The sequence below is a fragment of the Brassica oleracea genome, chromosome C1 (assembly GCF_000695525.1).
Source record: "Brassica oleracea var. oleracea cultivar TO1000 chromosome C1, BOL, whole genome shotgun sequence".
Lineage (NCBI taxonomy): Eukaryota > Viridiplantae > Streptophyta > Magnoliopsida > Brassicales > Brassicaceae > Brassica > Brassica oleracea.
In genome coordinates, this window is record NC_027748.1 from 3,630,148 (window position 1) to 3,654,738 (window position 24,591).

Sequence of the window (24,591 nt, forward strand, 5' to 3'; positions counted from 1 at the left end):
TAACATCTTCAATGTCTCTGTTCTTCTTGCTTCACTCGCAGACACAATTCTCTTTTGCTCTTTGTTTCGTTTCAAGAAGAGACATGTAAAATCTTGTGACAATAAGAGTCTATGAAGATTCATCCACAATCAAATTTTGAATCTTTATCAAACTAAATAAGAAAAGAGAGCTAATCATCATTTATAAAAACTTACATATAAAATTGTTGTTGATCCATCGAACGATCAGACAAAGACATAGACATAGAGAGAAAGCAAGAGAGATTTACAGTAATTTCCATATAAATTGAGGATTGAGAAAGACAGAACAACAGCTTTGTTTTTAAGAAGGAAGAACCTTCTTGACAATGTCTTCACTAAGAGCAGCGATCTGAGAATCCAAAGCCTTAATGGTCTCCTCCTTCTGCTTCTCCAAGCTCGCCAACGCTTCCTGCAGCTCCGCCTCCACCTTCTTCCTCCCTACCGCCAGCTGCTCCTCTACCTCCACCTGTCCCAACACAAACAAACCATTAATGCCTTCTCACGATCTGAGACCACAATGCCCCCGTTAATGTTTCCCCTTACCTGCGTCTCCTTCTTCATCTTATTAAGCGCGGCGGCGATCTCAGCCCTAGCCGCCCTCATCACAGCAGCAGCCTGTTCATCGAGCTCCTTCACCTCAGCGGAAGTGTCCTTCACGCTCGCGAGCTTCTCCTTAATCTCACCGTCTCTCTTATCCATAAAGTTCCCAAGCGGCGAATAATACACCTTGTCGAGCGCGAACATCAGGAAGAGAAACTCCACGACGATGATCGGGAGCGTGAGGTTGAAGTCGAAGAGCTGCGCCTTCTCCATAGCTTCGGCCATGGAAGGGGGAGCGAGGGCGGCGATTAAAGCTAGAGACTTTACGGTGGCGGAGGAGAAAGACAGAGCCTTGCTGCTGAGGGAGGAGGAGATGGGTTTGGGGATCTGGGGGAGTTTGATGGATTTGGGGAGGTTGACGCGGGTTGGTTGAGTTGAGGAGGAGAGGGAGATGAGGGGTTTGGAGGAAGCCATTATCGAGTTAGCCATGGCTACACAAGCAGAGACAGAGAGAGGGAGAGAGCTTTGGCTTTGAGAGATGAGAGGATGCTCAAAAACTGATCTCTGTGTAATCTTCTTAGGAATGTTATCTCTTCTCTTCACCACACAAATAATCAAAGGCTGTGGTGGTGAGCTTACAAATGTAAAGGACCCTAAAATTTTTTATATAAAAAAAAAGTTGTATAAAAAATATTTGCATTTTTAATACTCTCCCGTTTTTTACAAAATCTTTATTTTAGAAAAAACAATTCTTAAAAAATATATTTTAATATTTTCTATGCATTAATTAATAATAAATCTTTTAAAACAATAGTTATGTTTATTGTAATTCATTTGGTTAAAATATGAAAATAGTTAATTAAAAAATATAGAAATTAATGGTATTAGCTTACTGTTATTTTATCACAAATTTAGAGTATTTACAAAAATAGTTATTCATTAATGATAAACTTGAAAAATAGTATCAATTGAAAATTTTCTTTAATATATTTTATATGTGTAAAAATTGTAAAATTATAATTCTTTTTAACAGACGGAGTTTATAATTACCTTTTAGTTAAATCGCAAATGTAAATGTACACAAATGATGTCAGACAAATAAAAACCAGACTTGTCTTACCATTAACCATAAATGTCATTGAAGATCACAGATGTTTTATTCTTACAAGAAGAACAAAGAGGATACAAGTCTCTTGTTACATGTCTAACCTTCACAAAGACAATCCTTGTATGCAGAACAATCTTAGTTTTGAGACAACACATTTATTCAACACCCGGTAACTCTACATATATCCACACACAAAAAATCACATCACAGATCAAGCTTATAAAGTTCATCCGTATCATCTAATCTTCATAATCCATTAATGCATGTGGATGTAGTACCATCAACGATTCCTGCATTCTCTAGGAGTCTCTCTGTCAACGACCAGAGCCTCCCAACTTCTGATTTCACCTCGGCAATACAATCGGCTGAACTGTTTTCGTTCTCTGGCACTACAACAATATCAGAATCTGCCTCCACACTCATGTCAGCTTGAGTTAAAAGCTCTGTGCTCATCTCCGCAAGCTTCTGCAACGCGCTCGTCGCAGCTTCCACTTCAAGTTGAGCCGCGTCAAGCTGAAGCTTCTCTATGGCTAGATCACCCATCGTTCTCCCCTCGATCCTCTCTTGTGCCAATGCATATAGCATTTTCAAATCTTCACTGTCATTAACCGTTTCTTCTTTTAGTTTCTTGACTTCCCTCTCCTTGGCTTCTAGTCTTCCCATGAGTACATTTATCTCTTCGTCCTTCAACGTCAGAGCCCTCTGCGCAGCTAAAACTTCCATTTCTTTCAACCGTAGATTCTCTCTGGTGAAGTTTAACTCCATCACTAGCCGTTTGTTCTCCATCCCGTAATCACCATAAGGCTGTTTCTCAAGTGGTTGTTGCTGCATCTGATCTTGAACCAATCTGCTCGTCAGCTCTGCGATTCTCCCCACCACCATCTCAGCTTCACTGGCTTGAATCTTGGAACTGCCTAACTCGCCTTCGATTCTGTTAAGGTGGACATCTTTCTCCTTCAGCAACTCAGTCGCCTGCGTAAGCTGATCTTCTCTAGTTCTCATAAGCATCTTCAGCTCTGTAACCTCCCGGTTCACTTCTTCTAACTGATTCCTCGCTACCGTGAGCTCTTCATCTTTCTCTTGAAGTAACAGCTCTAGAGAAGCTTGTTCAGACTTTAAATGCTGAATTTCTAGTTTAGCCTCCACCAAGCTTGACTCTTTCTCCTGAAGTAGAGTCTGCGAGAATTGAAACTCTTTAGTTCTTTTGTCAAGCTCGTCTTGAATGGTGGAGACATCATGCATAGCTTGCTCCAACAGAGATCTCTCTTTCTTCAACTCCTCTCGTAGCTCCTCAATCAGTTCTTTTTGGATTGATATCTCTCGCTCGAGTGCAAAGTTCTTAGCCTCAGCGACTCTGAGCTTTACTCTCTCACTCTCCACTTCACCGCAAGCATCTCTCAAGCTTTGCATATACGACAACACGCTTCTCCTCTGCTCCTCGAGTTCCTCTAACTGTTTTTCCAACAGTACTTCCTTTTCTCCCATCTGCTCTCTTGAAGATAACAAAGCTTCCCGAGAAGAAATTAGCTCGAATCTCACATCGGTTAGAAGCTTCTTCACTCTCCTAAAGTCCTCCATGGTTTCATTAGCTTCTCCTAAGCGCTTCACTGTCTCCCCCTGAAGCTTGCTCACTTCCTCCTGAGCCACTAACCACTCTTCCGTCTGCTTCTTCAAGTTAGCTTCTGTTTCTCTAAGCTTCTCCTGCTCAAGCTTCTTCGCCGCTGTAGAAACCTCTAGCTCCTCTTCCTTCTCCTTGAGTGCTCTCTGAAGCGCTTCTATCTCACCCTCTTGTCTCTCCACAATCTCATTCGCTTGGCTCAAGAGCAGTGACTTGTTCTCAAACTCAAAACTCGCCACGGAAGCCTCCTTGGTTTTGATTGAAATCTCAACGCGCATTCGATCCAGCTCACGTTCCTTAAAAGTCAATGACGACTGCATAGCGACAAGCTCCTCGTCTCTTTCCCTGAGCTTATGCTTTAACTCTTCAATCTCTCTGGCCTGTGAAGCTAACTCCACGTTCGCACGCTTCAGCTCCTCTTGTAGACTCTCGTGCTTCAAGGAAGCTTCGGAGATTACTCTCTCCCGTTTCTCCAACCCTTCCTTTGCTCGGTTTAGTTTCTTCTTCTCGGAGAGAACCTTCCTCTCTGCGTCCTGCAAGTCTTCTTCCCGTTTCAACAAAGCCATTAGCGCAGCTTGAAGGTCAGACTCAAGCCCCCCAAGGCTCGAGTAAGGAGGATACACCGAGTTCTCATTCGTTTGTTCCTGTGTCCGAGCGAATAGTTTATCCAAAAGAATCTTTGAAGGCTCCTCGGCTGTTCCATTGTCGTTGAAGCTTGGTCTTGTATTGTTCAGAACTGATTTAACAGTGAGTGAAGAACGTCTCTTTCCCTTTCTACAACTGGTGAGGAACGCAACAAGAGTCTTCTGCTTCTGGTTCACTCTTGTCTGCAATCAAGAAATAATAATACAACACATCAAAATAAAACTCAAAAGTCTTCATTTTTATTTAAGGTAAAGTAAAAAAAAAAAAAAAAAGAGTAAAACTTGATGATTGTGGGCAGACATTAAGAATCATTCTGAGGAAAGCAAAGAATAATAAGAGAACAAAACCCAATAATAAGACAGCAAAAACATCATTAAAGTTCTGAGCTTTTTTCAAAAAAAGTCTAACAGAGGAAAGGTAAGTGAGAAAACCTGGCAGGGAGAGAGAGACGAGTAGGAAGACAGATTCAGGCGAATAGCCTGAGAGAAACCCATCACCAGAGCATATCACTCGAGCTCAAACACTAGAACCCTAAATCAATGTTTCAGAAACAGGATCAAATTAAAGAAGTGACCTTTAAAAGAGGGTTTAAGAGAGCAAACCCAAATCGAAGGAAGAAGAATCTAAGAAGGGAGAGGGAATACAAATGCAAAATGTAAAGCTGCAATAAGGTAAGGGAGGGGATCGCAGTGGAGAAGGCAATGGTATCATTGAAAAGGATCCGACTTTGGATAAAACTAAAATTTTATTTAATTTTTTGTTTTTAAGGATTTAAAAAAAAAATAGAAATAGAGGCTCGCATTGGCTGGCGAGTTGTGATCTTTCTTCGCTAAGGCCAAAAGTCCCTTTTGCCCTTATTCGCAAGTTTCATGTCGGCATGTCCACGTGTCAAATTCGCCGCCACGGGATCTGTTTTAAGGTTTTTTAATTAATGAACTGGCTTCGTTTTTAATCAGCCGCGTGGTTATAAATGGGCCAGATGGCTTAAAGAGCGTTGATTAGTAGTATTATAGTTTTCATTTTTAATGGATCTTATTTCCTTGGGTCAAGGATTAATGTAAAATTTATCATTATTCTATATATACTTTCACCTAAAATATAAGAATGTATTCTTTGGGTCCACATAAGGCCTTTTTATTATCAATAAGCCCAATAGTATTATAGGATCCATTATCGAACTCTCAGATCCTTTTAGTAGCATAACTAACAAAACGAACTCTCGTATGAGCAGGCTTTAATCCATATCTGGGCAGCCACATTCTCAACTATCTCCGAAAGGAGTCCAGCGCCCCAACGGAAAGGATGTTAAATCCATTGTGGCCAAGGCTCGAACCCGGTAGACGGACAGTACAGCTGTACTTTCTTTACCACCAAGCTACGAGCGCTTGATTTCATAAAAAATTATTAAAGTTAATCAAATACTGTTATTTAAATAAATAGTAATAAATTAAATTTATATAGAAGATAAATGTGACATAATTAGTCAAGGCTTTGGTTGAGGTACTTTGAAAGTCTTCGCAGTTCATGTCTTAATGCTTTTTGGTTTTTGCTGACTAAACTCTGGAGCTTGTTTGGCTCTAATTGAAGATATAAATCTCAATACTCTTGCAGTTAGTGTTAGGCAGTTGTTGGTGATCCGATTTTTCTGGTTGCGTCTTATTTTCTTATATAAAGGTTAATATATATATATATATATATATGGCGAGTCCAGGAGATGAAGAGCATGATCCAATTCTTGACGATAACAGAGAAGCTGAAGCAATATCTCAAGCTTGTGTTGGTGGTGAGAGAGATATGGCTCCTTCTGCTCCTGGGCCTTCAATCCACAGATCTGGCTCTAGACCACAGCTTGATCTGAGCAAAGCTGAAATTCAAGGAAATTTGGAGGAGAGAGATCCCACCATTCTATTGCCTAATCAGTCTGATGATATCTCTCATTTGGCACTTGATATTGGTGGTATTGACTCTACATTTGTGTTTCCTTCTGCTTCTTTCAGAATTTTTTCAAGTGATGTGTTTGAAACTTGTAAAACCATTTAAGTTTATTTGGGACAGGATCTTTGATAAAGTTGCTGTATTTCTCACGGCACGAGGAGGACTACTCAAACGATGATGATAAGAGGAAGAGGACCATCAAGGAGAGGTTGGGTATCACCAATGGCAACTTGAGAAGCTATCCTGTTCTTGGTGGTAGACTTCACTTTGTCAAGTTTGAGACGCATAAAATAAACGAGTGCTTGGATTTTATTCACTCTAAGCAGCTTCATCGCCGAGGTATATTATTGCCTATTTCTCTTCTCATGCCAACCACTAGAATGCTGTGCTACTAAATGATTATGCTCAACCAATTGTTGTTTGAATCAATGAATTTAGATCCTTACCCTTGGAGTTCGAAGACCCTGCCTTTGGGGACTGGTGTTATCAAGGTAATTGGCATTTTGATGCCTTGGTGTGTCTTCTTGTAATGAGATTAGTTGATTATTGCTTGTTTGAACATATGAGTCAGGCGTAAGTGTGTATCTTACAGGTCACAGGTGGAGGGGCTTATAAATTTGCAGACTTGTTCAAGGAACGTCTAGGCGTTAGTATTGAAAAAGAAGATGAAATGCATTGCCTCGTCTCTGGAGCTAATTTTTTACTCAAAGTAAGTAAAGACCTTTCTTTATTCAGCATACCTTGTGTCCATTACTAGCATTGCTAAACAGAAACGTGATTGCAAGCTCTCATTATGTGTGGCCAGCTGATTTGTTTGGTGAAGTTCTCTGTGTGTGTTACATATAAGTTCTGATAAGGCTAATGTCATTATATTCATTTTAACGTTTTCTCTGCAGGCTATTCGACATGAAGCCTTCACGCACATGGAGGCTGAGAAAGAATTTGTACAGATAGATCCCAACGACTTGTATCCCTATCTTCTTGTTAACGTTGGTTCTGGTGTCAGCATAATCAAGGTGTTTGTTTACTTTTGCTTTTTTTTTTCATCTATACACTGTTGTGGTTCCTCTAGATTTCACTGCAAGGCTTTTCAAAGTGCAGGTTGATGGAGAAGGAAAGTTTGAACGTGTGAGTGGGACAAATGTTGGTGGTGGTACCTATTGGGGTTTAGGCAAACTTCTAACCAAGTGCAAGAGGTTATAATGGATCTGATTTTCTTTAACTGCTTCTTTATCTTCTTTTTCTTCCTATACTTAACAATGTTTTTTTTATGTTTTAGCTTTGATGAACTGCTAGAACTCAGCCAAAAGGGAGACAATAGTACCATTGACATGCTTGTTGGTGATATTTACGGTGGCATGGATTACTCCAAGGTATGAGTCTGTTTTTTTTCTGTTTTAAACAAGAATGCTTAATAGTGATTCTCATTAATCAATTATACAGATTGGCCTCTCTGCTTCAACAATAGCTTCTAGTTTTGGCAAGGCCATCTCTGAAAACAAGGAACTTGAAGATTACAGACCTGAAGATATCTCCTTGTCTCTTTTGCGGATGATCTCATACAACATTGGACAGGTAATGAGATCCTGTGTCCAAAGGTTTCACTGTCTCTGTATGTGATAATATTATAGTGTTACTGATTTGTATTTTTCCATGTAGATATCGTATTTGAACGCCCTTCGCTTTGGGTTAAAACGAATATTCTTTGGAGGATTTTTCATAAGGGGCCATGCATATACCATGGACACAATCTCGTTTGCTGTGCATTTCTGGTAACTTTCACTTGCAAAACTTGAACCTAGACGTGTTATGTGTAGTCCACTTTAATTTTGGTGTTTTTGATCACACCTCAGGTCGAAAGGTGAGATGCAAGCTATGTTCTTGAGGCATGAAGGCTTTCTTGGTGCTCTTGGTGCGTTCATGAGCTACGAGAAGCACGGATTGGATGATTTAATGTCTCATCAGTTGGTTGAGAGGTTCCCAATGGGTGCACCATACACTGGAGGAAATATTCATGGACCACCACTCGGTGATCTTAACGAGAAGGTACTTTACCATTATAGAATATGATGTTTTGAAACTGGATAGTAATTTAATTTTGTCAATTGTTTGATCTTTCACGGCCGAATGATCTTTCCATGCGTGTCTGCCACTAGAATATCTTTAAGAGTCTGGTTTTGAGCAGAGAATATATATTATTAGGTATATGTTATGTATAAGTTACTTATCAAATCAATGATCTGCAGAACAATTCGAATTTATGATTCTTTTTTGTTTGTTCTCTTATCAGTAAGAATAAACATATTGTTATTCTTGTATTGATATCATTGCCTGTGCAGTATGCTGATTCTTTCTTAATTTTAAAAAGTATCACTTTTATGTGACAGAACGATTAATAAAAAGCAAGATTAAGAATCATAAGTCCTCGTCTATATTATATTCTATTACTCAGGGAGACTGATTTGCTCTATTGATTTCTGGTCATATATAAAATACAAATAAATCTTTTCTTTATTTTACGTTATATATCAGAGGTTATTAGTCCATTGACTTTTGAGTACAAGTTGGAATCAGGTGCTCTTACTCCTTTTTTAAACTTTTCTTTCTCTAATTCTAAAGCGACATCACTCCAACTAGTTTATAAGTGTTTTGTATTTTAACTCCGGTTTTGGATTTTAAAAGTGGGGTCTGCTTTCTCTTGGTTGCTTTCAGATTTCGTGGATGGAGAAGTTTGTGCGTAGAGGGACTGAAATAACTGCGCCTGTACCGATGACTCCATCAAAAACCACTGGCCTTGGCGGGTTTGATGTGCCTTCATCAAGAGGTAGTCCGCTCAGATCTGACGCCAGTGCTTTAAATATTGGCGTTCTCCATCTTGTGCCCACGCTAGAGGTGTTCCCTTTGCTGGCTGACCCCAAAACGTAAGTGGAGTGTCCCTGAGTACATATATTTCATGATACTTGAGGCTACACGTTCTTTGTTTGTGTTAAATCGATTTGTTTTTACTCCAGGTATGAGCCTAACACTATTGACTTATCAGACCAAGGCGAACGAGAGTGAGTAATAACACTAATAAGTCGATGCTAATCTTCCAAAACATTGGTTTTATTTTTTGAGACCACTGTTTTAGATTGTTTATTGTTTTGGTGTATAGGTATTGGCTCAAAGTTCTGTCTGAGCATTTGCCAGACCTCGTTGATACGGTAGCTATTAAAAGTTTAACACATAGAAGTTTGATTCCACCCTTCTTTTGGGTGTGGTTAAGATTCTTTATGGCTCTTTAACGCATGCTTTACTTTGATTCTATGACATGGCTATAGGCTGTGGCAAGTGAAGGAGGAACTGAAGATGCGAAAAGGCGCGGCGATGCTTTTGCTCGTGCTTTTTCTGCTCATCTGGCAAGGTATGGTTCATCATACAACAAACAGAAAATTCAAGAAGATCTTGATTTTTTGTTGCCTTTGGCTTGTATAGATTGATGGAAGAGCCAGCTGCATATGGAAAGCTGGGGCTAGCAAATCTCTTGGAACTTAGGGAAGAATGCTTAAGGGAGTTCCAGTTTCTTGATGCCTATAGAAGCATCAAGCAAAGGTAATAAAACACATTCCTATATTCCTACTTGGAGTATCTCTTATGCCCTCTCTTTTCTTTGAAATTGATAGGGAGAACGAGGCATCACTTGCTGTTTTACCTGATTTACTAGAGGAGCTTGATTCAATGAATGAGGAGGCGAGGTTGCTTACACTAATAGAAGGTGTTCTTGCTGCAAACATATTCGACTGGGGATCTCGAGCATGTGTGGATCTATACCGCAAAGGAACCATTATTGAAATATACAGAATGAGTCGCAACAAGATGCAGAGACCGTGGAGGGTGAGAGACAAAGACCACCTACTTATCCGAGGTTACTAATTGTTTTTGCTAATTGTTAGTTTTATAAATCAGGTAGATGATTTTGATGCTTTCAAAGAAAGGATGCTTGGGTCTGGGGGTAAGCAGCCCCATCGACATAAAAGAGCGTTGCTCTTTGTTGATAACTCAGGAGCTGATGTCATTCTTGGGATGCTTCCTCTTGCCAGAGAGTTTCTTCGCCGTGGGACTGAAGTATGTTATCTCTCTCCCTAGCTCTTCTTTCATAAAACCATAGTTGAGAGGAACACTAAACAAATTGTTATTATGCTTCTATAGGTTGTTCTGGTGGCAAACTCTCTTCCTGCTCTTAATGATGTGACTGCTATGGAACTTCCTGATATAGTAGCCGGGGCTGCCAAGGTACCGTTGGTTTAATTTTCGATTCATAATCATTATGTCATTAACTCTTTTTGGTATTTATTTTGCTCTTGAAGCACTGTGATATCTTGAGGAGAGCTGCAGAAATGGGAGGCTTACTTGTGGATGCGATGGTGAATCCAGGAGATGGGTCGAAGAAGGATTCAACTTCAGCACCATTGATGGTTGTTGAAAATGGATGTGGAAGTCCTTGCATTGACCTCAGACAAGTCAGCTCCGAGCTTGCAGCTGCTGCCAAAGAAGCTGATCTTGTATACACTAAACATCTTCTCTGTTTATACTTTGGAAAAACTTTAAAACTCTCAGATGAGATAAGCTTTGGTCATTGTTTGATGGCATTGCAGGTTATTTTGGAAGGTATGGGAAGAGCTCTTCACACAAACTTCAACGCCCAATTCAAATGCGAGTCTCTCAAGGTTTGAAACCTCAAAGTTTTTACTCTAGAATTGCTATTGAAACTCTTGATTGAAACCTTTCTCTTCTTTTCTTTTTGCAGCTAGCAATGGTTAAGAATCAGAGATTAGCTGACAAGTTGATAAAGGGAAACATATATGACTGTGTTTGCAGATACGAGCCTCCCTCCGTTTCTCAAATGTAACCAAACTGAAAAGCGAACCAAGAACTGAATCGAGTTGTAATACAATTTAAGGACCAAGGTTTGAGGATTGATAATGCAATACAATAATACAAACAAACATACGCAATAGTCAATACGCATGTTTTTCCTTATGTACTTATCAAAAGGGGGTGTTCAAATGTGTGTATATAACATATATATATTGATTACACAGCTTCAACTAATTTTGCTTCTCCAAGAGAGAGACCGTTTTGTAATAGAAAGCGACCAGTCCTTTCATAAAAAGAAGATAAAAATTGGCAGTTCTCGTTTTGAACTCTATTCTCAGGACAAAGCCAACTATAGTACCTATATGTTCAGTGTTTCCGTTGATGCCTCCTCTTTCTCGTCACCATTTTCCTCGTTCACCACATCTTCGGTTGTCTCTACGTCTTTTTGGAGAGCACGAAGCATTGCAGAGTTCACCTGTTTTCTCAATTTGGCATTCTCAACAAAGATGTTTGCTAATATTTTCCTTAGCTCGTCCTCCATGATTCTTGCTTCAGTATCGATGCTGAGAGATTTATCAATGTCTTGAGCCGCTTCATCGAACCCAGCAAGCAGCTGAGCCTGAAAATGGCCACCATTGTTAAAACTTGTAAAATGCAAACCGCAGCAGTGTTACAAGCAAGGTTTTTTAGCAGTGCTGCAGCCAAAACCTAACTACCTTACACTAACAAATTAACTTCATCCTGATGCATATATCAAGACGCAGTGAAAAGCAACTACTGTTAGAGGAAACCATGGATGTGACTGGGCGTACGAAGTTGGGAAACTTTGTGATTTTAAAATGAGATAAAACAGAGATGCAGCAATACCTCCTCGATTTGATCATCAGATATTGATAGCAAACGCAAAGCATCTGATACTGTAGTTGAGTCCTCTACCAAGTTACCATTTCCGTCCGTTGACAAATTCAAGTTGTACTCCTTAAGCCGCTCGTGGAGAATTCTGCAGTCACTAAGCAGCTTTTTTCTAGCTGATACCGTGTTCTCAAGTAGTTTTCTCTCATGCTCGAGTAGTTTCTGAAAATTGAAACATGTTCCAGGCTCAGTAAACTCCACAAACCCATGGTGCTGCCAAATTAGGAAATATATAATACTATAGGAGCCAGAAATTACCTCCGCTTCAGTTTTATCTGTCAAAGATTGAGTCAGTTCCTTTTCTAGTTCCACATGAGAACGCCTCAGAGATTTGACCTCTTTGACCAGAACTTTAATATCTGCTTTTGATTTTGCCTCTAACTCCTCGTATCGTCTGGAGAGATCCTCCAGTTGTTGGTTTCTGGCATCCAATTCTTTTGACAAAACATGTCTCTCAGAAATACTTGACTGTTCAGTGGGTTCTGCATGTGAGCTCCCATCCTGTTGAAATGATTTGAATCAGCGTGCTTCTCTATGATAGGGAAATTATGTACGTCTATGCGAACCAGTTTGGTTGCAGATATAATTCAATAGACACGTGACTATTTCAAATCATACCTCTCTCGATTTTAACTTCATTTCCATCTCGTAGGATTTTTGTCTAAGTTCTTGCATATCCCACTGCATCTGAGTAAATCTTTCCCTCTCGGTCATAATAGCTTGTTCCAAATTCTCTTTGCTTCTCTGCTTAGTAGTTTCAAGCTCCCCTTCTAGATCATTAACCTGCACAGTACAAGAAGATTACAACACTACCATTCCCTTCAAAGAAAAAAAGGATAAGAACCAGATGTTTATAACCAAAAATGAAAAGAAACATAAAACACAGAGTTCATAGTTACTTTTCTTATTGTACCTTTTTGTTCAGGTATTCTTTGACCGCTATCTCTTGATTTAGTCTTGCTATAAGATCCTCCATATCTGTTTTTGCATTGACAAGTCTCTCATTCGTGGCTAACATAATCTTGTTCAATTTCTTACGCAGTTCCAGTGGAAGAACTATTTGTGCACTACCCTGCCTCTCCGGGTTACAAACAAGTCCAGTTCCAAGCGATGCACCTGCACCTCGGTGCAGATCCAGGTGGCTATCACTGCTTGAACTTAGGAGACCAGATGTTGATGTCTCACCGGTGTGTAGAGAAAACCCGTCAGCACTCTCAAAAGAAAGATTTCTATCATGCATAACTGAGTGAGCTAACGGTTCTGGTTCAGAGAGAAGTCGTGAGCCATTATTAGCTAGAAGTGCACCTTTAGAAGCATTTCCATTATACACATCTTTCCCTGGGATATTATTGACATATCTTGATCGAACTTTATGTTTGGGAAAGTCTTCAAGCTGATCTAGAATAGTTTGGCTCATTGAAAGTCCCTCGTCAATGTTGGACATGCTTAAGTTAAGTATCTTCTCCATTGGATTTGTTACTTCTTCATCCAGAGTTAGATCCTCGGTACCAATTTCAGAAACATCATCCTGTCCTAAACTTGGAGATCCAAACTCAGACGTTTCATAAGCAGTATCACTGCCATAGTCAGATGTGAGAGAAGAACCGCCGCCAGTCTGAAACAAGCTCAAACTTGGGTGAACCATTGGTGACGAACTTGTGCTATTTTTATCATTAGTGGCATCAGAAGCATTCTGATCGACATCTTGGCATGCTGAAATGAAACATCACGTTAGACTCTTATGACATGTAACAGGATTTACCAATGCACGGCTTAAGAGCATAGTGTTTTAGATCATACCAGACCTAGCAGCAGCTTCCAGTTCAAGAAAGGATGCAACTACGACACTTCTTGCGAATTCTATATCCGATAATAGCTTCGTTATCCACTCCTCAAGAGAGCACCTTCTCTGCAACAAGGTGACAGCTATCACTTGCGAAACAGATACTTTACATGAATAATTTTATGCTCAGTACATGGCTTTCCTCATATTTACACATTTGCAATATTCGTGCTTAAAGGGAAATAAATAGGACAAAAACAGAGGAAACTGAGAGTAACAGCAGTTCGTAAGTGACCTAATGCAGTTAGTCCCAGGAAAACTACATACCTCTTCTAACAATGCTCTACTTTTCATACGTAACAGCCCTTTGGGTGGAGCTGATGGAAAACTCTTTCTGGGAAATTCTCTTTTAAGCTGAAAGGAAGACATGAATGTGCATACGCCGTCAAGCACATTGCAGTTAATCAATATCGTTGAGAAGTGAAAAAAAAAACAGAGATTTGGATAGGGCGATTATAAAAGAGAACAATTTCTTACATCCGTCAATAGCTTTAGAAAATCATTAAACCTTCTCAGCACTCCCCGCATTGTAGTCACACCTTCAGGGGATTGCACACTTATCTGAACCCTGTAAAACTGTTCCTCTAAAATGTTACATACGTAAGTAAAGTTCAACTAAATATTGGAATAATTTAAGACATGCACACAACAACAAAATTCTTCAGCTGCAATAAAAAAAAAGGCACACGACAGTAAATAATTTATGAAGAACAAGAAACAAATATATCATTGTTCATGTTAATGTTTATTCATCCAGAGACTTTCAAAATATGGGTTGACATAACCAGTTCAGTAAACACTGCAAAAGTATGCACTTGAAAGAGATAAAACAGTGGAGATTTAAGTTATTTTCAATTACCACAACAGGATCTGAATTTCTTGATTTAGGAAGGACAACCCATGAAGGTATCGTAACACAATAACTCCATCCGGTTCGAGGGTCATGAGGCCAAACAGTATCTCTACCACTCTGCACAAAATTAAATAAAAAAATATCATTGCCTTGAAGTCTCCATACATATATGAAGGGAATCACCAATTGTACGAAGTAGCTTCAGCTAATAGTTAGGAATCTACCCGTGGACTTAGTAGCTAAACTATTCACAATTCTCTCAAGTCCTAAACGGGATTCAGCAGACATAGCAAGAACAAAGGATGCAGAAATCGAGCAACAGCACTAACCCATTTGCGAGGGGGAGGACTCCAATCCATCCCCAACGGAAGCGGCGACGTTCCGTCATGCCTGTGTTTCGGCGGACTCCGTCTCTGCATCGTCTCCACCAAACTCTACCTACTTCTCTCCAGATTCCGATCAAATCCAATCGGAGACGCGATCGAGCGTTAATTTTCCCGATCGAAATTAGGCAAACTCCAAACGGGAATCTGAGGAAGAGATCGAGGAGTAGGGTTTATGAGGATGGTCAGATCGAGGTGGAATTGAGAGAGAGAGAGAGAGAGAGAGGGAGAGGAGAAGGGAGCAGATGGCGTCTCTCGGGGTCTTCTCTTCCTCTGGTTCAATTTCCACGGACCACGGCGATAACGGCGGTGTCGTCTTCTTTAACGGAAAATCCGAGAGGATACCACGTCATCTGACGGAGGCGCCAATTCTACCGTTACCGTGTATATATATATGTGTCCCCACACCCCCCCACCTTCTTCCCGTGAGATTCGGTTTGGGTTATGTGACTCGTGAACCACGTTTTGGGTTTTATGAATTGCGTTGTTTATCGAAGGCTGAGTTTTGTTGGGCTTAGCCTCATTGGTTTTCATTTAGAACCAAAACTGGCTTTTTATTTTTTTTGGTTTATCTTGGCTGGAAACACATCTCCACTTCTTTTTTTTTCCAACTGAAATTTTATTAAAAGGGACAAAGTACAAACAGACGAACCCCAAAAACAAATATTACACAAAGAGGTCCAACAAACATGCAAACTACACTTTACAAAACTATGGGCCGTAAGCCCATATAAAACGCCCGTTGAGGAAGAAGGCGACACGTCGCCCACCAGATGTCTGATCGCCCAGCGATCAATGGACACGCGTCAAGGCACGGGTCACCATCTTCCACCGGAACCAGAGGTTAGACACGACGGAGCTCTGCCGTCAGCGGACATGAACCAAAGGAGAACCGTTCAACGGAACCGTCTTCACAGAAGCTCGACCCGAGGCATCAGTCTGGGGGATTTACGAATCACAAGAGAAACTTCAATCGCCTTCAATCGATCCAAAAAGTCTCCAATTTTTTTTGCATGAACGAACTGGCTTCTTTAAAGATAAAAGTAAGCTTGAAGAAGCAAAAGCCCAAACAATTAGGGAGAAAGAAACATCAGAGGATTGGAAGGAGAGGTATCTGAGACAGAGAAGCTCAAGAGTCGCAGATCAAACGGCGGAGAAAAGACCCCGAAGATAGCCGGCGAAAACAATGCTTAGAAAGTCACCGCCTCCCGTAAACAGAAACCAACGAAGCCAGCGCTAAAAGAGCCACCACTTCTCGGAGTCGAAAATCCAACGGACTGGATACAAGCCGGAAAGGAAACGGGCGTAAGGTTTCATCTCATCACTATCCTCTGTGAAAGATTGAAGAGAGAGAACAGAGGAAGGAGAGAAAAACCTTATCCCAAAGACTTCACATCTCCACTTCTAAAATTCAAGTGTGTGTAAATGATGAGATCATCAAACTTAATTTCAAAGGATTTGGTGAAATAAGATAACGAAAAAATATTCAGATGCTCGGAATATTTTATATTTATGATTTTCAGTTTTTTAATATGTGTATAAAAACTGAAATCATTCAAAACTTAATTTGTTAATTTTCTTTTTGTTATTTATAAGATAATAAATATATATTTTTGTCAGCAGATAATATATAGTATATGATATAAATATATTTTTTATTTTTATAATATTTACTTATTCAGAAATGAGAATGTAAAATCTGTAGCTATCCTAAAAATTTAATATTTTCAAATCTGACAAAGGCGAAAAGGTCTCTCCAGCTCCAGCTAAACTCCAAAAGAGGAGAGAGAGAGAGAGAGAGAGAGAGAGATTCAATCATCTGCAGAGCAGAGAGGTGATAGGCTAATTGGCTCTCCTTTCTCTCTGATTGATCTGGCGATTCGTCTGCCTCGCTCGGTTTCCGCGGGAAACCTTCTTCGTTGACCTTCCCTCTCCCTCTTACGCGTGCGTCGCCCTTTGTTGATTCCGTCATGGCGATTCTGTACGCGCTGGTGGCGCGTGGGACGGTGGTGCTTGCGGAGTTCACCGCGACGTCCACGAACGCGAGCACGATCGCCAAGCAGATCCTGGAGAAGGTCCATGGGAACAACAACGACAGCAACGTCTCCTACTCTCAGGACCGCTACGTCTTCCACGTTAAACGCACCGATGGCCTCACCGTCCTCTGTATGGCCGAGGAAACCGCCGGCCGTACGTCCTCCTCCTATGAACTAAAGTTTTGATCTTTCGTGAAACTGAGATTCAAAGTTTTAATCTTTTATGTATTTGATATGTCTGATTCGAATATTCTATGAACTAAAGTTTTGTTTTTTTTGTATGGTAATAATATCTCAGGGAGGATTCCGTTTACGTTTCTGGAAGATATTCACCAGAGGTTCGTGAGGACTTACGGCAGAGCAGTTCATACAGCGCAAGCTTACGCCATGAACGACGAGTTCTCTAGAGTTCTTAGTCAGCAGATTGAGTATTACTCTAATGATCCTAACGCCGATAGGATTAATCGGATTAAGGGTGAAATGAGTCAGGTCCTGAGTTTCTCTTATTACTAAGATTGTATATACGTGTCCTTTTACGCTGACATACAACATTCTTGTAGGTGCGGGATGTCATGATAGAGAACATTGACAAAGTGCTAGATAGAGGTGAACGCTTGGAGCTACTCGTCGATAAAACCGCCACTATGCAAGGGAATACATTCCGTTTCAGGAAGCAAGCTCGCCGTTTCAGAAGCACCGTGTGGTGGAGAAATTGCAAGCTCACGTATGTTTCTTTTCATGTAACTTTTGGATGTTGCATGAATCGAAGATTGTTACTAACTGTGTTTTCTTCTTGCAGGTTCCTTTTAATACTTGTACTACTGGTGATCATATACATTGCCGTGGCTTTTGTCTGCCACGGACCTCTTCTACCATCTTGCATTTAAGTAAGTTGCATCTGCCTCTTAAGGAACCTTGGTCGTGTGCTTGTCGCTGTTATTTTGTCTGCTACTCTGATTTCGATCCTTATGTTTAAAAAATGTTCGTCTTACACTCTCACCTATATGGAAGTATTCTTATTTTATAGAGCAATGTGAAAGCTCATTGCTTTGCGATTGCAAGCTGTGTGTGAATTTGTGCTGTCATCATGTTCTATAACTTTTGGTGAGAAATGAACAGGCTTGCTTTGTTTATACAAGTTTTTGTAGTCATTGTGTTATTTATGTTTGCCAACACCAACTTCTAAAGACTTTGTAAGGTATCGCTCAAAATATTTTCCAAATAAATGGGACACACACAGTCACACACCAAAAGCCTTTTAGAATAAAGCTTTGGTTGACGGAAACAAATGCGAAAACATACATATGAAAAGGTTTATTTGTGGAAGAAATATATACGTAGAAGGAAAAGCTAATGACAATTGCTTTAAAATGTCTGAATTGCAGTGCATCCCTGCAAATATGATTCAGCTTTTAAATGTACAAGGATGTTCCAAATATGAATGATGCAAAGTTGCAAACGCAGTCCATTTTCCCTAATATGATCAAAACGTTCACCTCTCATTCTTTGATTCTGTAATAATGTTTACAACTTTCTGTCTTTTAATTTAAGCTATATAGCCTACCTATACATACGTAGATATTACGATTTATTAAATTATCGTTGCACCAAATAAATGAATAAAAAGTCAGTTCACTATATAAACTATTTAACTAAAACGTGAATGTTTTTTCTTACACAAACATAAAAATACTCATATTCTTCTATCACAAACAGAGAGAATAAATAGTTTCCTGGTGCTCAAGAATTTGCGTTTGTGTGTTTTTTCAGGTGTTTGCTGGATTCGTAATAGCTAACATCTCGGACTTGTTCTCGAAGAAGCTTGGTTTGTGACAGTTGCTTCAAGCTTGTCAATTATTCTTTTTTTTGTGGTGTTTCTTTGAGTAGAAATTGTATCCTAGATTCATGGTTTGAATGCAAAGTTCATAAAGAAAAGGATGTGATTTACCATTACCAACGTTTTCGACTCACACGTGAAAATAGATAATGTTCGCAGCTTCAAACAAAACGAGAGACCTAAGAGATATGGAATTGTCGCTAGCTTTCTTTAGAGTTTAGACCATTGCAACTGCTGCTGATATCTCCATAACAATCTTGGGTCGCAAGCAACTTATTTAGTCAACGAATATCACATTTTCGGACTGAAATAACTAGAGAAAGGCTTTTGTTTACAAACCCATAAAGGTCTTTGTTTTTCAAAGCCCATCATATATCTGATTCATCCTAAACCTGCAGCTGAGTCAGAAGGTGTGGCTCTTTCGTAAACCTTCAGGTTGACTCAGAAGGTTTACTTCTTATATATGTTTTCTTCCTCCTCTCTCCTGGATCGAAGAAGGATTTAGAAACTCGTCTTTTGGCTATAGACGACAATCTGCGGACGACGACCATGGCGCCGATTCTCAGATCCACTCCCCTTGTCGCTTTGCTCGTCCTTCAGATTTCTCTCTTATTCTTCGCCTCTACTCTACCAATCTCATCTGGGTAATTAGATCGTCTATCTTCCATCTCTATATTTTTCTCAGCTTCGAGTTTTAGGGTTTGATAATTTGAGCAACGTTTTGATTTCAATTTGATGTACTTGGTTGATGAATCTAGCTTATAGACATTAGCAATTTGCATTCTTTCTGATCTGCTTTTGCTCGATTTGTTTGCAGGAGTGAAGATAGTTACACGATCACGGGTCGTGTAAGGATCCCAGCAAGTATGTTTCACTCGATTTACTTTTTATTTATTTGCCTTGTAGCTTAGTTTAGCTTACTGCTTTGTCAATTGTGAGGGATTGTCTGAACCATCCAGAACTTATTTGCGTTAGTTGATCCGTGAGTGTTATTAGCAGCTGCATCTTGAGATTAATATCTTTTGCTATGCTTACCTATTACGCTCAGCTCCCACTGTGGTATGATTAGTATGTGTTTTCTTTTGTCTTATCATCTTTCCGCTGTATATATATATTTCCTTTGGGGATTTTGACTTTGTTATGTAGTATGTCATAACTATAAGCAGACTGGCTAAAAGTAGTGTGTTTGATTATGAGCAAATACGTAACAATATCTTGAACAACGTTTTTTTTTTTGGATACTTTCATGGTTTCTGTCATCATTAGCTTTGAGTGCTTGAGAATTAATGGACCTATATGCTTCGATAGTTTGGATAGTGTTCTTTTGACAATTTACTATGGTTTCTGTCATTGTCGTCTTTACACTCCATCTCGTTTCCATCATGTTATAGCCTAGCTGCCCTTTTTCGCGAAATTAATCGAGAAGTTATTTTGGCAGGCACTGCAATTGGTCACGCAGCAAAATTCTCAAATATCAAAGTTGTCCTCAATGGTGGACAGAATATTTCTTTCCTCAGGCCGGATGGATATTTTACATTGTATGCTATTTCTCCTTCAAATAATAGTTTTCTTTAGTATACGTATATACTATATTATTTTACTCAGAGTCAAGGTATCTGCTAACTTTTTTTGTTACATGTTTTCAATATACGCCTTTTGATGTAAATATTACTAGAAATGAAATAGACTTGTTGATTATTGTTTTCCTTTACTTGTCTAATTTCAAAGCCACAAAGTACCAGCGGGGACTCATCTGATTGAAGTATATGCGTTGGGCTTCTTCTTCTCTCCAGTAAGTTTTTTTCTTTAGTTTCAGTAATGTTTATATTCCAGATGTACAGCTTTATCGAGAACTCACTTCTCATTCTTCAATCAATGATGTAAAATTAGGTGCGAGTTGATGTTAGCGCTCGGCACCATGGCAAAGTTCAAGCAACGCTAACTGAAACCAGAAGGAGTCTTACTGAGCTAGTTTTGGAGCCACTGCGGGCAGACCAATACTATGAGGTGAATACTTCATACTGTATCTCTTCTCTTTTTTTAATGTGTTTGATTCGTTTTGAGCTATGTGCTTCTTCCTCTTGTTTTCTAATCGATCATGTACTGTTTGCAGTTGCGTGAGCCTTTCAATGTAATGGCAATTTTGAAGAGTCCAATGGGTCTTATGGTGGGATTCATGGTTGTTGTAGTGTTCTTAATGCCCAAGTTGATGGAAAACATAGGTACGCTTCTCTAGCCCTTCACTTGTGGTTGTCTTTTATCCATGTATTATTGATTTTCATCATTAAATCGGTTTGTGGGTCTCGCTCTATCTAGTAGCAATCATTGTGATAATAACCAGAATAAGCAATTTAGATATATTGAGTTCCTGAGAACTGTTGTTATTTTGGTGAAACAGATCCAGAGGAAATGAAGAGAACACAAGAGGAGCTGAGAAACCAAGGAGTGCCTTCACTCTCTAGCTTGTTGCCCGCTAGCCGCTAAGGAGAGCTCCCCGGCGCTAATCAAGAGTCCCAAGACCCACAACTTCTTTGCATGTACCGGCTAAACACTTCTGACGAGCGTTTGGAAGAAATCAGCGTCAGAAGATTCCTTGACCGATTAGGTTCCCAATGATGGTGTTTTATTAGTGCAGCATTTGGGTTTGGACTTTTGTTATATGTGCAGAGAGACTCTCAAGCTGACATTAAAAATTGCTTTTTGCTCACTCTTTCTTGCTAAACATTTTGCTTCTCTTTAACTTTTTGTTTTGAATGTTTCAAGTTGGTCTTTGGCATCCATCCTCATAACATAATTTGGCAACCATGTCTAATATCTTGAAGGAACACAATCTCTATTATTCAGATCACAAGAAAATATATGAACTGAAAACAGACCATGCGAGTTTAATAACATAAGCTTGAAGTCAAACTAATCAAAAAAATCTGTGGAGTAGTACTTGCACTTTTATATTGAAAAATGGTTTCTTTTGCAGAAACGTTATTGTTCTAGTGATTTACGTTCCTACACCAACTCTTAATTTCATTTTTTTTTTTTTTTTGTTCTAAATGTAACTGGTTGGTGAACTGAACCATTGATGACAGAGTCGACAAAGTGAGTTAATAACCACGCTTCTAATCCAAGTAACATAGAATAGCAAAATAAATAATAAAAACATGAGATTTTGAGCCCAGTGGGCCCAAGTAGCTTAACTTCTGTGTCGACCAGAGTGTTCAACTGAAATCGGAATCATGTCGGGATAACAAATCTCCGAACACCACAAAAGAAAAGAAAAAAACGGTTCCTCTTTACTACAAAAATCAAAATCCGAACAAGGAAAACATATTTAACAGAAACTTCAACATCTGTTACTTCTTTGTTTCCTTTCCTTCTTCACTTTCTCTATCCTGAATCTGAATTCGTCGTCAACTCTCTTGCCTCCGATCTCTCTCTCTCTCTCTGTCTCGCCGTGGATCGAGATGGAGAGCTTACCGACGACTGTATCGTCGAAATCAGACAGGAGAGGAAGGTCTTCCAAGTCTCAGAACACATCCAAGCCTTCTCTCATCATGGCCTTCTTCTCTTGTCTTGCTTGGCTCTACGTCGCTGGCCGGTACGTCCCAGGGAGTGATCAAACCTCATTTTGATTCTAGATTTGTTATTAACAATGCGTAACGTAATCAACATTCTATAGCTTTTTAGGGGTTTGTGATCGTGATTGAAACATTTGTTTTGAATTCATAACTGTCCATAGATCTCCCACAAGCTCAGATTCAGTCTCCAGATCCGTTTATCGATTGGTTCTGATCTCTCTGTTATTGTTGTTGTTGTTTGTTATGGTTTAGGTTGTGGCAAGATGCGCAGCACAGAGTAGCACTCAACACTGTGCTTAAGAAAAATTTAGAACTGGTTGGTATTTCTTTCTTCTGCTTCTTCTCTTAAATCTTTCAAGAGAATGTTTCATTCCTCAAATCTTAATTTTTTTTTTTACTGTCATTGGAGTGTAGAGGCCTAAGGCTCTTACGGTGGATGACAAGCTGATGGTTCTTGGATGCAAGTAAGCTGATTTTATTTTATTTTTTAATTCTGATAGGATAGTGTTTTATCATCTGCTTGTGCTACTAACAGAAGATGTGTTTAATAGAGATCTTGAGAGGAGAATTGTGGAAACTGAAATGGAGTTGGCACAGGCGAAGAGTCAAGGCTATCTTAAAAACCAGAAGAGTCTTTCTTCTTCTTCTTCGTCAGGGAAGAAGAAGATGCTTGCTGTGATTGGAGTCTACACAGGCTTTGGGAGTCACTTGAAGCGCAATAAGTTTAGAGGTTCTTGGATGCCACGAGGTAAGAGTAATACTATCACCATCTTTGTTTACTTGCTCATCCAACAATGATTTACTTTTTTTTTTTAAACATTTTCTTCTCGTTAGATGACGCTTTGAAAAAGCTTGAGGAAAGAGGAGTTATCATACGCTTTGTGATTGGTCGGAGGTTTCCTTTTCCTACTCCCTTTATTCTTCATTTCTTATGATTTTTTTTTCATGCTTTGTTTCATCATATGGGTGATAATACTGATGTTTGATGCTTTATATATTTCCAGTGCTAACCGAGGTGATAGCTTAGATCGGAAAATTGACCAAGAAAATCTTGCAACTAAAGACTTTTTGATTCTTGTAAGTAAGAACAACTCTTTTGCTTATGCTCGTTGCCTGCTGATTTGAATTTCGTTCACTGATGTGGCTGTTAGGAGAATCACGAGGAAGCTCAAGAAGAGTTACCAAAGAAAGTGAAGTTTTTCTACAGCGCTGCTGTTCAGAACTGGGATGCAGAGTTTTATGTCAAAGTTGATGACAACGTTGACCTTGATCTTGGTAAATACTTCCTCTTCTTGAAAGCTGTGTTTGCTCCCAATAAGGGTATCAAGCAATGTATATGTGTGACAAACGTTTTTCGATCTAACAGAGGGGTTGATTGGGCTACTTGAAAGCCGCCGTGGTCAAGATGGTGCGTACATTGGGTGCATGAAGTCTGGAGACGTGGTTACTCAAGAGTTCGTATATACTCAACCTTCTTCGGTTAACATAGTGATTGAGCATTACAAGCTTTTGACGTAAAACACATTCTCATTTTCATATTGCATGGGTTGTTTTCTTGGGTGTTCAGGGGAAGTCAATGGTACGAGCCTGAGTGGTGGAAATTTGGAGACGACAAATCGTAAGTCTCTTATAACCTCAGAGGTCTTCTCGTTTATGTTTCTACTGAAGATGGAATCTCATTTAGTATTTACTCAGATTCTTTGTTTGTTTTGTTTTAGGTACTTCCGTCATGCAACTGGTTCGCTTGTAATACTCTCCAAGAATCTGGCTCAGTATATCAATATAAACAGGTTAGTTTTTCCACATTGTGGGAAAGGATTTAGTCAAACAAAGATCGGTTCATACTCATTGATCCAACGGTGTTTTAATATAAATGCAGTGGATTGTTGAAGACATATGCGTTTGATGATACCACCATTGGATCTTGGATGATTGGTGTCCAGGCAACATATATAGATGACAACCGCCTTTGTTGCAGCAGCACAAGACAAGGTATGAAATGAATACTAGTCTTTCACAAAATAAAACTGTTGTCATGGTTAAAAGAATGCTTAGGCTTTATGATATGAGGAAGCAAATCATTTTGTCTTAGTATCTGTTTGATGACCGATGTAAATCTATTTCATTTTGGCAGAAAAAGTGTGTTCCATGGCATGATCACTGCGTAGCTGGTCCCTTGTCTCACCAACCAAATACAGCGGGTTTTTCATCACATCCACACTTTGAGGAAGTTCTTGGAGCTGACTCCAAATTTATAGTTCTTTTTGGTACAATGAAAGTATGATTAGGCCATTCATTTACAGTTTGTGATTAGTGCATACCCCTTGAGCTTTGGAGTAAGATAATGGGGGAAATGGTATAGCTGTGAATTAAGTATTACTTTTCTTGTTCGTCCGTCTATTACATAACTTTTTTACCCCGAATCTCAGCA

The 24,591-nt window shown here is 39.5% G+C and overlaps 7 protein-coding genes across 8 annotated transcripts; 4 read left to right on the plus strand and 3 right to left on the minus strand.

The window, feature by feature from the left end:
• Positions 1-153: 153 nt before the first annotated feature.
• Positions 154-1,179, minus strand: LOC106339914 (ATP synthase subunit b', chloroplastic). The gene is made up of 2 exons (XM_013779110.1): positions 565-1,179; positions 154-487 (listed from the first exon to the last, which is right to left on the minus strand). Exons 1-2 carry the CDS (start codon positions 1,048-1,050, stop codon positions 323-325), a joined length of 651 nt encoding a protein of 216 aa, XP_013634564.1. The 5' UTR covers positions 1,051-1,179; the 3' UTR covers positions 154-322.
• Positions 1,180-1,694: 515 nt separating this feature from the next.
• On the minus strand, positions 1,695-4,679 carry LOC106307763 (chromosome partition protein Smc). Of its 2 annotated transcripts, XM_013744820.1 has the most exons (3): positions 4,577-4,679; positions 4,364-4,463; positions 1,695-4,114 (listed from the first exon to the last, which is right to left on the minus strand). In XM_013744820.1, exons 2-3 carry the CDS (start codon positions 4,424-4,426, stop codon positions 1,916-1,918), a joined length of 2,262 nt encoding a protein of 753 aa, XP_013600274.1. In that variant the 5' UTR covers positions 4,427-4,463; positions 4,577-4,679; the 3' UTR covers positions 1,695-1,915. The 2 variants fall into 2 exon arrangements, with proteins under 2 accessions (XP_013600274.1, XP_013600266.1); XM_013744812.1 differs by having other exon boundaries at positions 4,364-4,675.
• Positions 4,680-5,422: 743 nt separating this feature from the next.
• On the plus strand, positions 5,423-10,954 carry LOC106304899 (pantothenate kinase 2). The gene is made up of 21 exons (XM_013741292.1): positions 5,423-5,889; positions 5,988-6,206; positions 6,306-6,358; positions 6,460-6,576; positions 6,764-6,883; positions 6,969-7,063; positions 7,147-7,240; positions 7,311-7,442; positions 7,527-7,639; positions 7,721-7,913; positions 8,580-8,788; positions 8,879-8,923; positions 9,022-9,070; positions 9,188-9,270; positions 9,342-9,458; positions 9,530-9,740; positions 9,813-9,971; positions 10,056-10,139; positions 10,214-10,408; positions 10,502-10,573; positions 10,654-10,954. Exons 1-21 carry the CDS (start codon positions 5,631-5,633, stop codon positions 10,753-10,755), a joined length of 2,721 nt encoding a protein of 906 aa, XP_013596746.1. The 5' UTR covers positions 5,423-5,630; the 3' UTR covers positions 10,756-10,954.
• Positions 10,840-15,065, minus strand: LOC106304909. Its single transcript, XM_013741300.1, has 10 exons — positions 14,662-15,065; positions 14,339-14,449; positions 13,957-14,055; positions 13,747-13,833; positions 13,437-13,545; positions 12,550-13,349; positions 12,255-12,419; positions 11,895-12,137; positions 11,592-11,798; positions 10,840-11,343 (listed from the first exon to the last, which is right to left on the minus strand). The coding sequence occupies exons 1-10, from the start codon at positions 14,749-14,751 to the stop codon at positions 11,083-11,085; spliced, it is 2,172 nt and encodes a 723-aa protein (XP_013596754.1). The 5' UTR covers positions 14,752-15,065; the 3' UTR covers positions 10,840-11,082.
• Positions 15,066-16,485: 1,420 nt separating this feature from the next.
• On the plus strand, positions 16,486-17,910 carry LOC106341350 (vesicle-associated membrane protein 711). Its single transcript, XM_013780137.1, has 4 exons — positions 16,486-16,905; positions 17,050-17,240; positions 17,312-17,475; positions 17,551-17,910. Exons 1-4 carry the CDS (start codon positions 16,686-16,688, stop codon positions 17,636-17,638), a joined length of 663 nt encoding a protein of 220 aa, XP_013635591.1. The 5' UTR covers positions 16,486-16,685; the 3' UTR covers positions 17,639-17,910.
• Positions 17,911-19,064: 1,154 nt separating this feature from the next.
• Positions 19,065-21,328, plus strand: LOC106343527 (ER membrane protein complex subunit 7 homolog). The gene is made up of 7 exons (XM_013782767.1): positions 19,065-19,232; positions 19,406-19,452; positions 20,027-20,126; positions 20,317-20,380; positions 20,479-20,595; positions 20,702-20,810; positions 20,987-21,328. The coding sequence occupies exons 1-7, from the start codon at positions 19,138-19,140 to the stop codon at positions 21,070-21,072; spliced, it is 618 nt and encodes a 205-aa protein (XP_013638221.1). The 5' UTR covers positions 19,065-19,137; the 3' UTR covers positions 21,073-21,328.
• Positions 21,329-21,811: 483 nt separating this feature from the next.
• Positions 21,812-24,558, plus strand: LOC106342512 (probable beta-1,3-galactosyltransferase 10). The gene is made up of 12 exons (XM_013781471.1): positions 21,812-22,180; positions 22,413-22,476; positions 22,575-22,624; positions 22,712-22,908; positions 22,995-23,055; positions 23,165-23,237; positions 23,312-23,435; positions 23,527-23,614; positions 23,728-23,778; positions 23,879-23,950; positions 24,040-24,152; positions 24,295-24,558. The coding sequence occupies exons 1-12, from the start codon at positions 22,047-22,049 to the stop codon at positions 24,315-24,317; spliced, it is 1,050 nt and encodes a 349-aa protein (XP_013636925.1). The 5' UTR covers positions 21,812-22,046; the 3' UTR covers positions 24,318-24,558.
• The last annotated feature ends 33 nt before the right edge of the window (positions 24,559-24,591 follow it).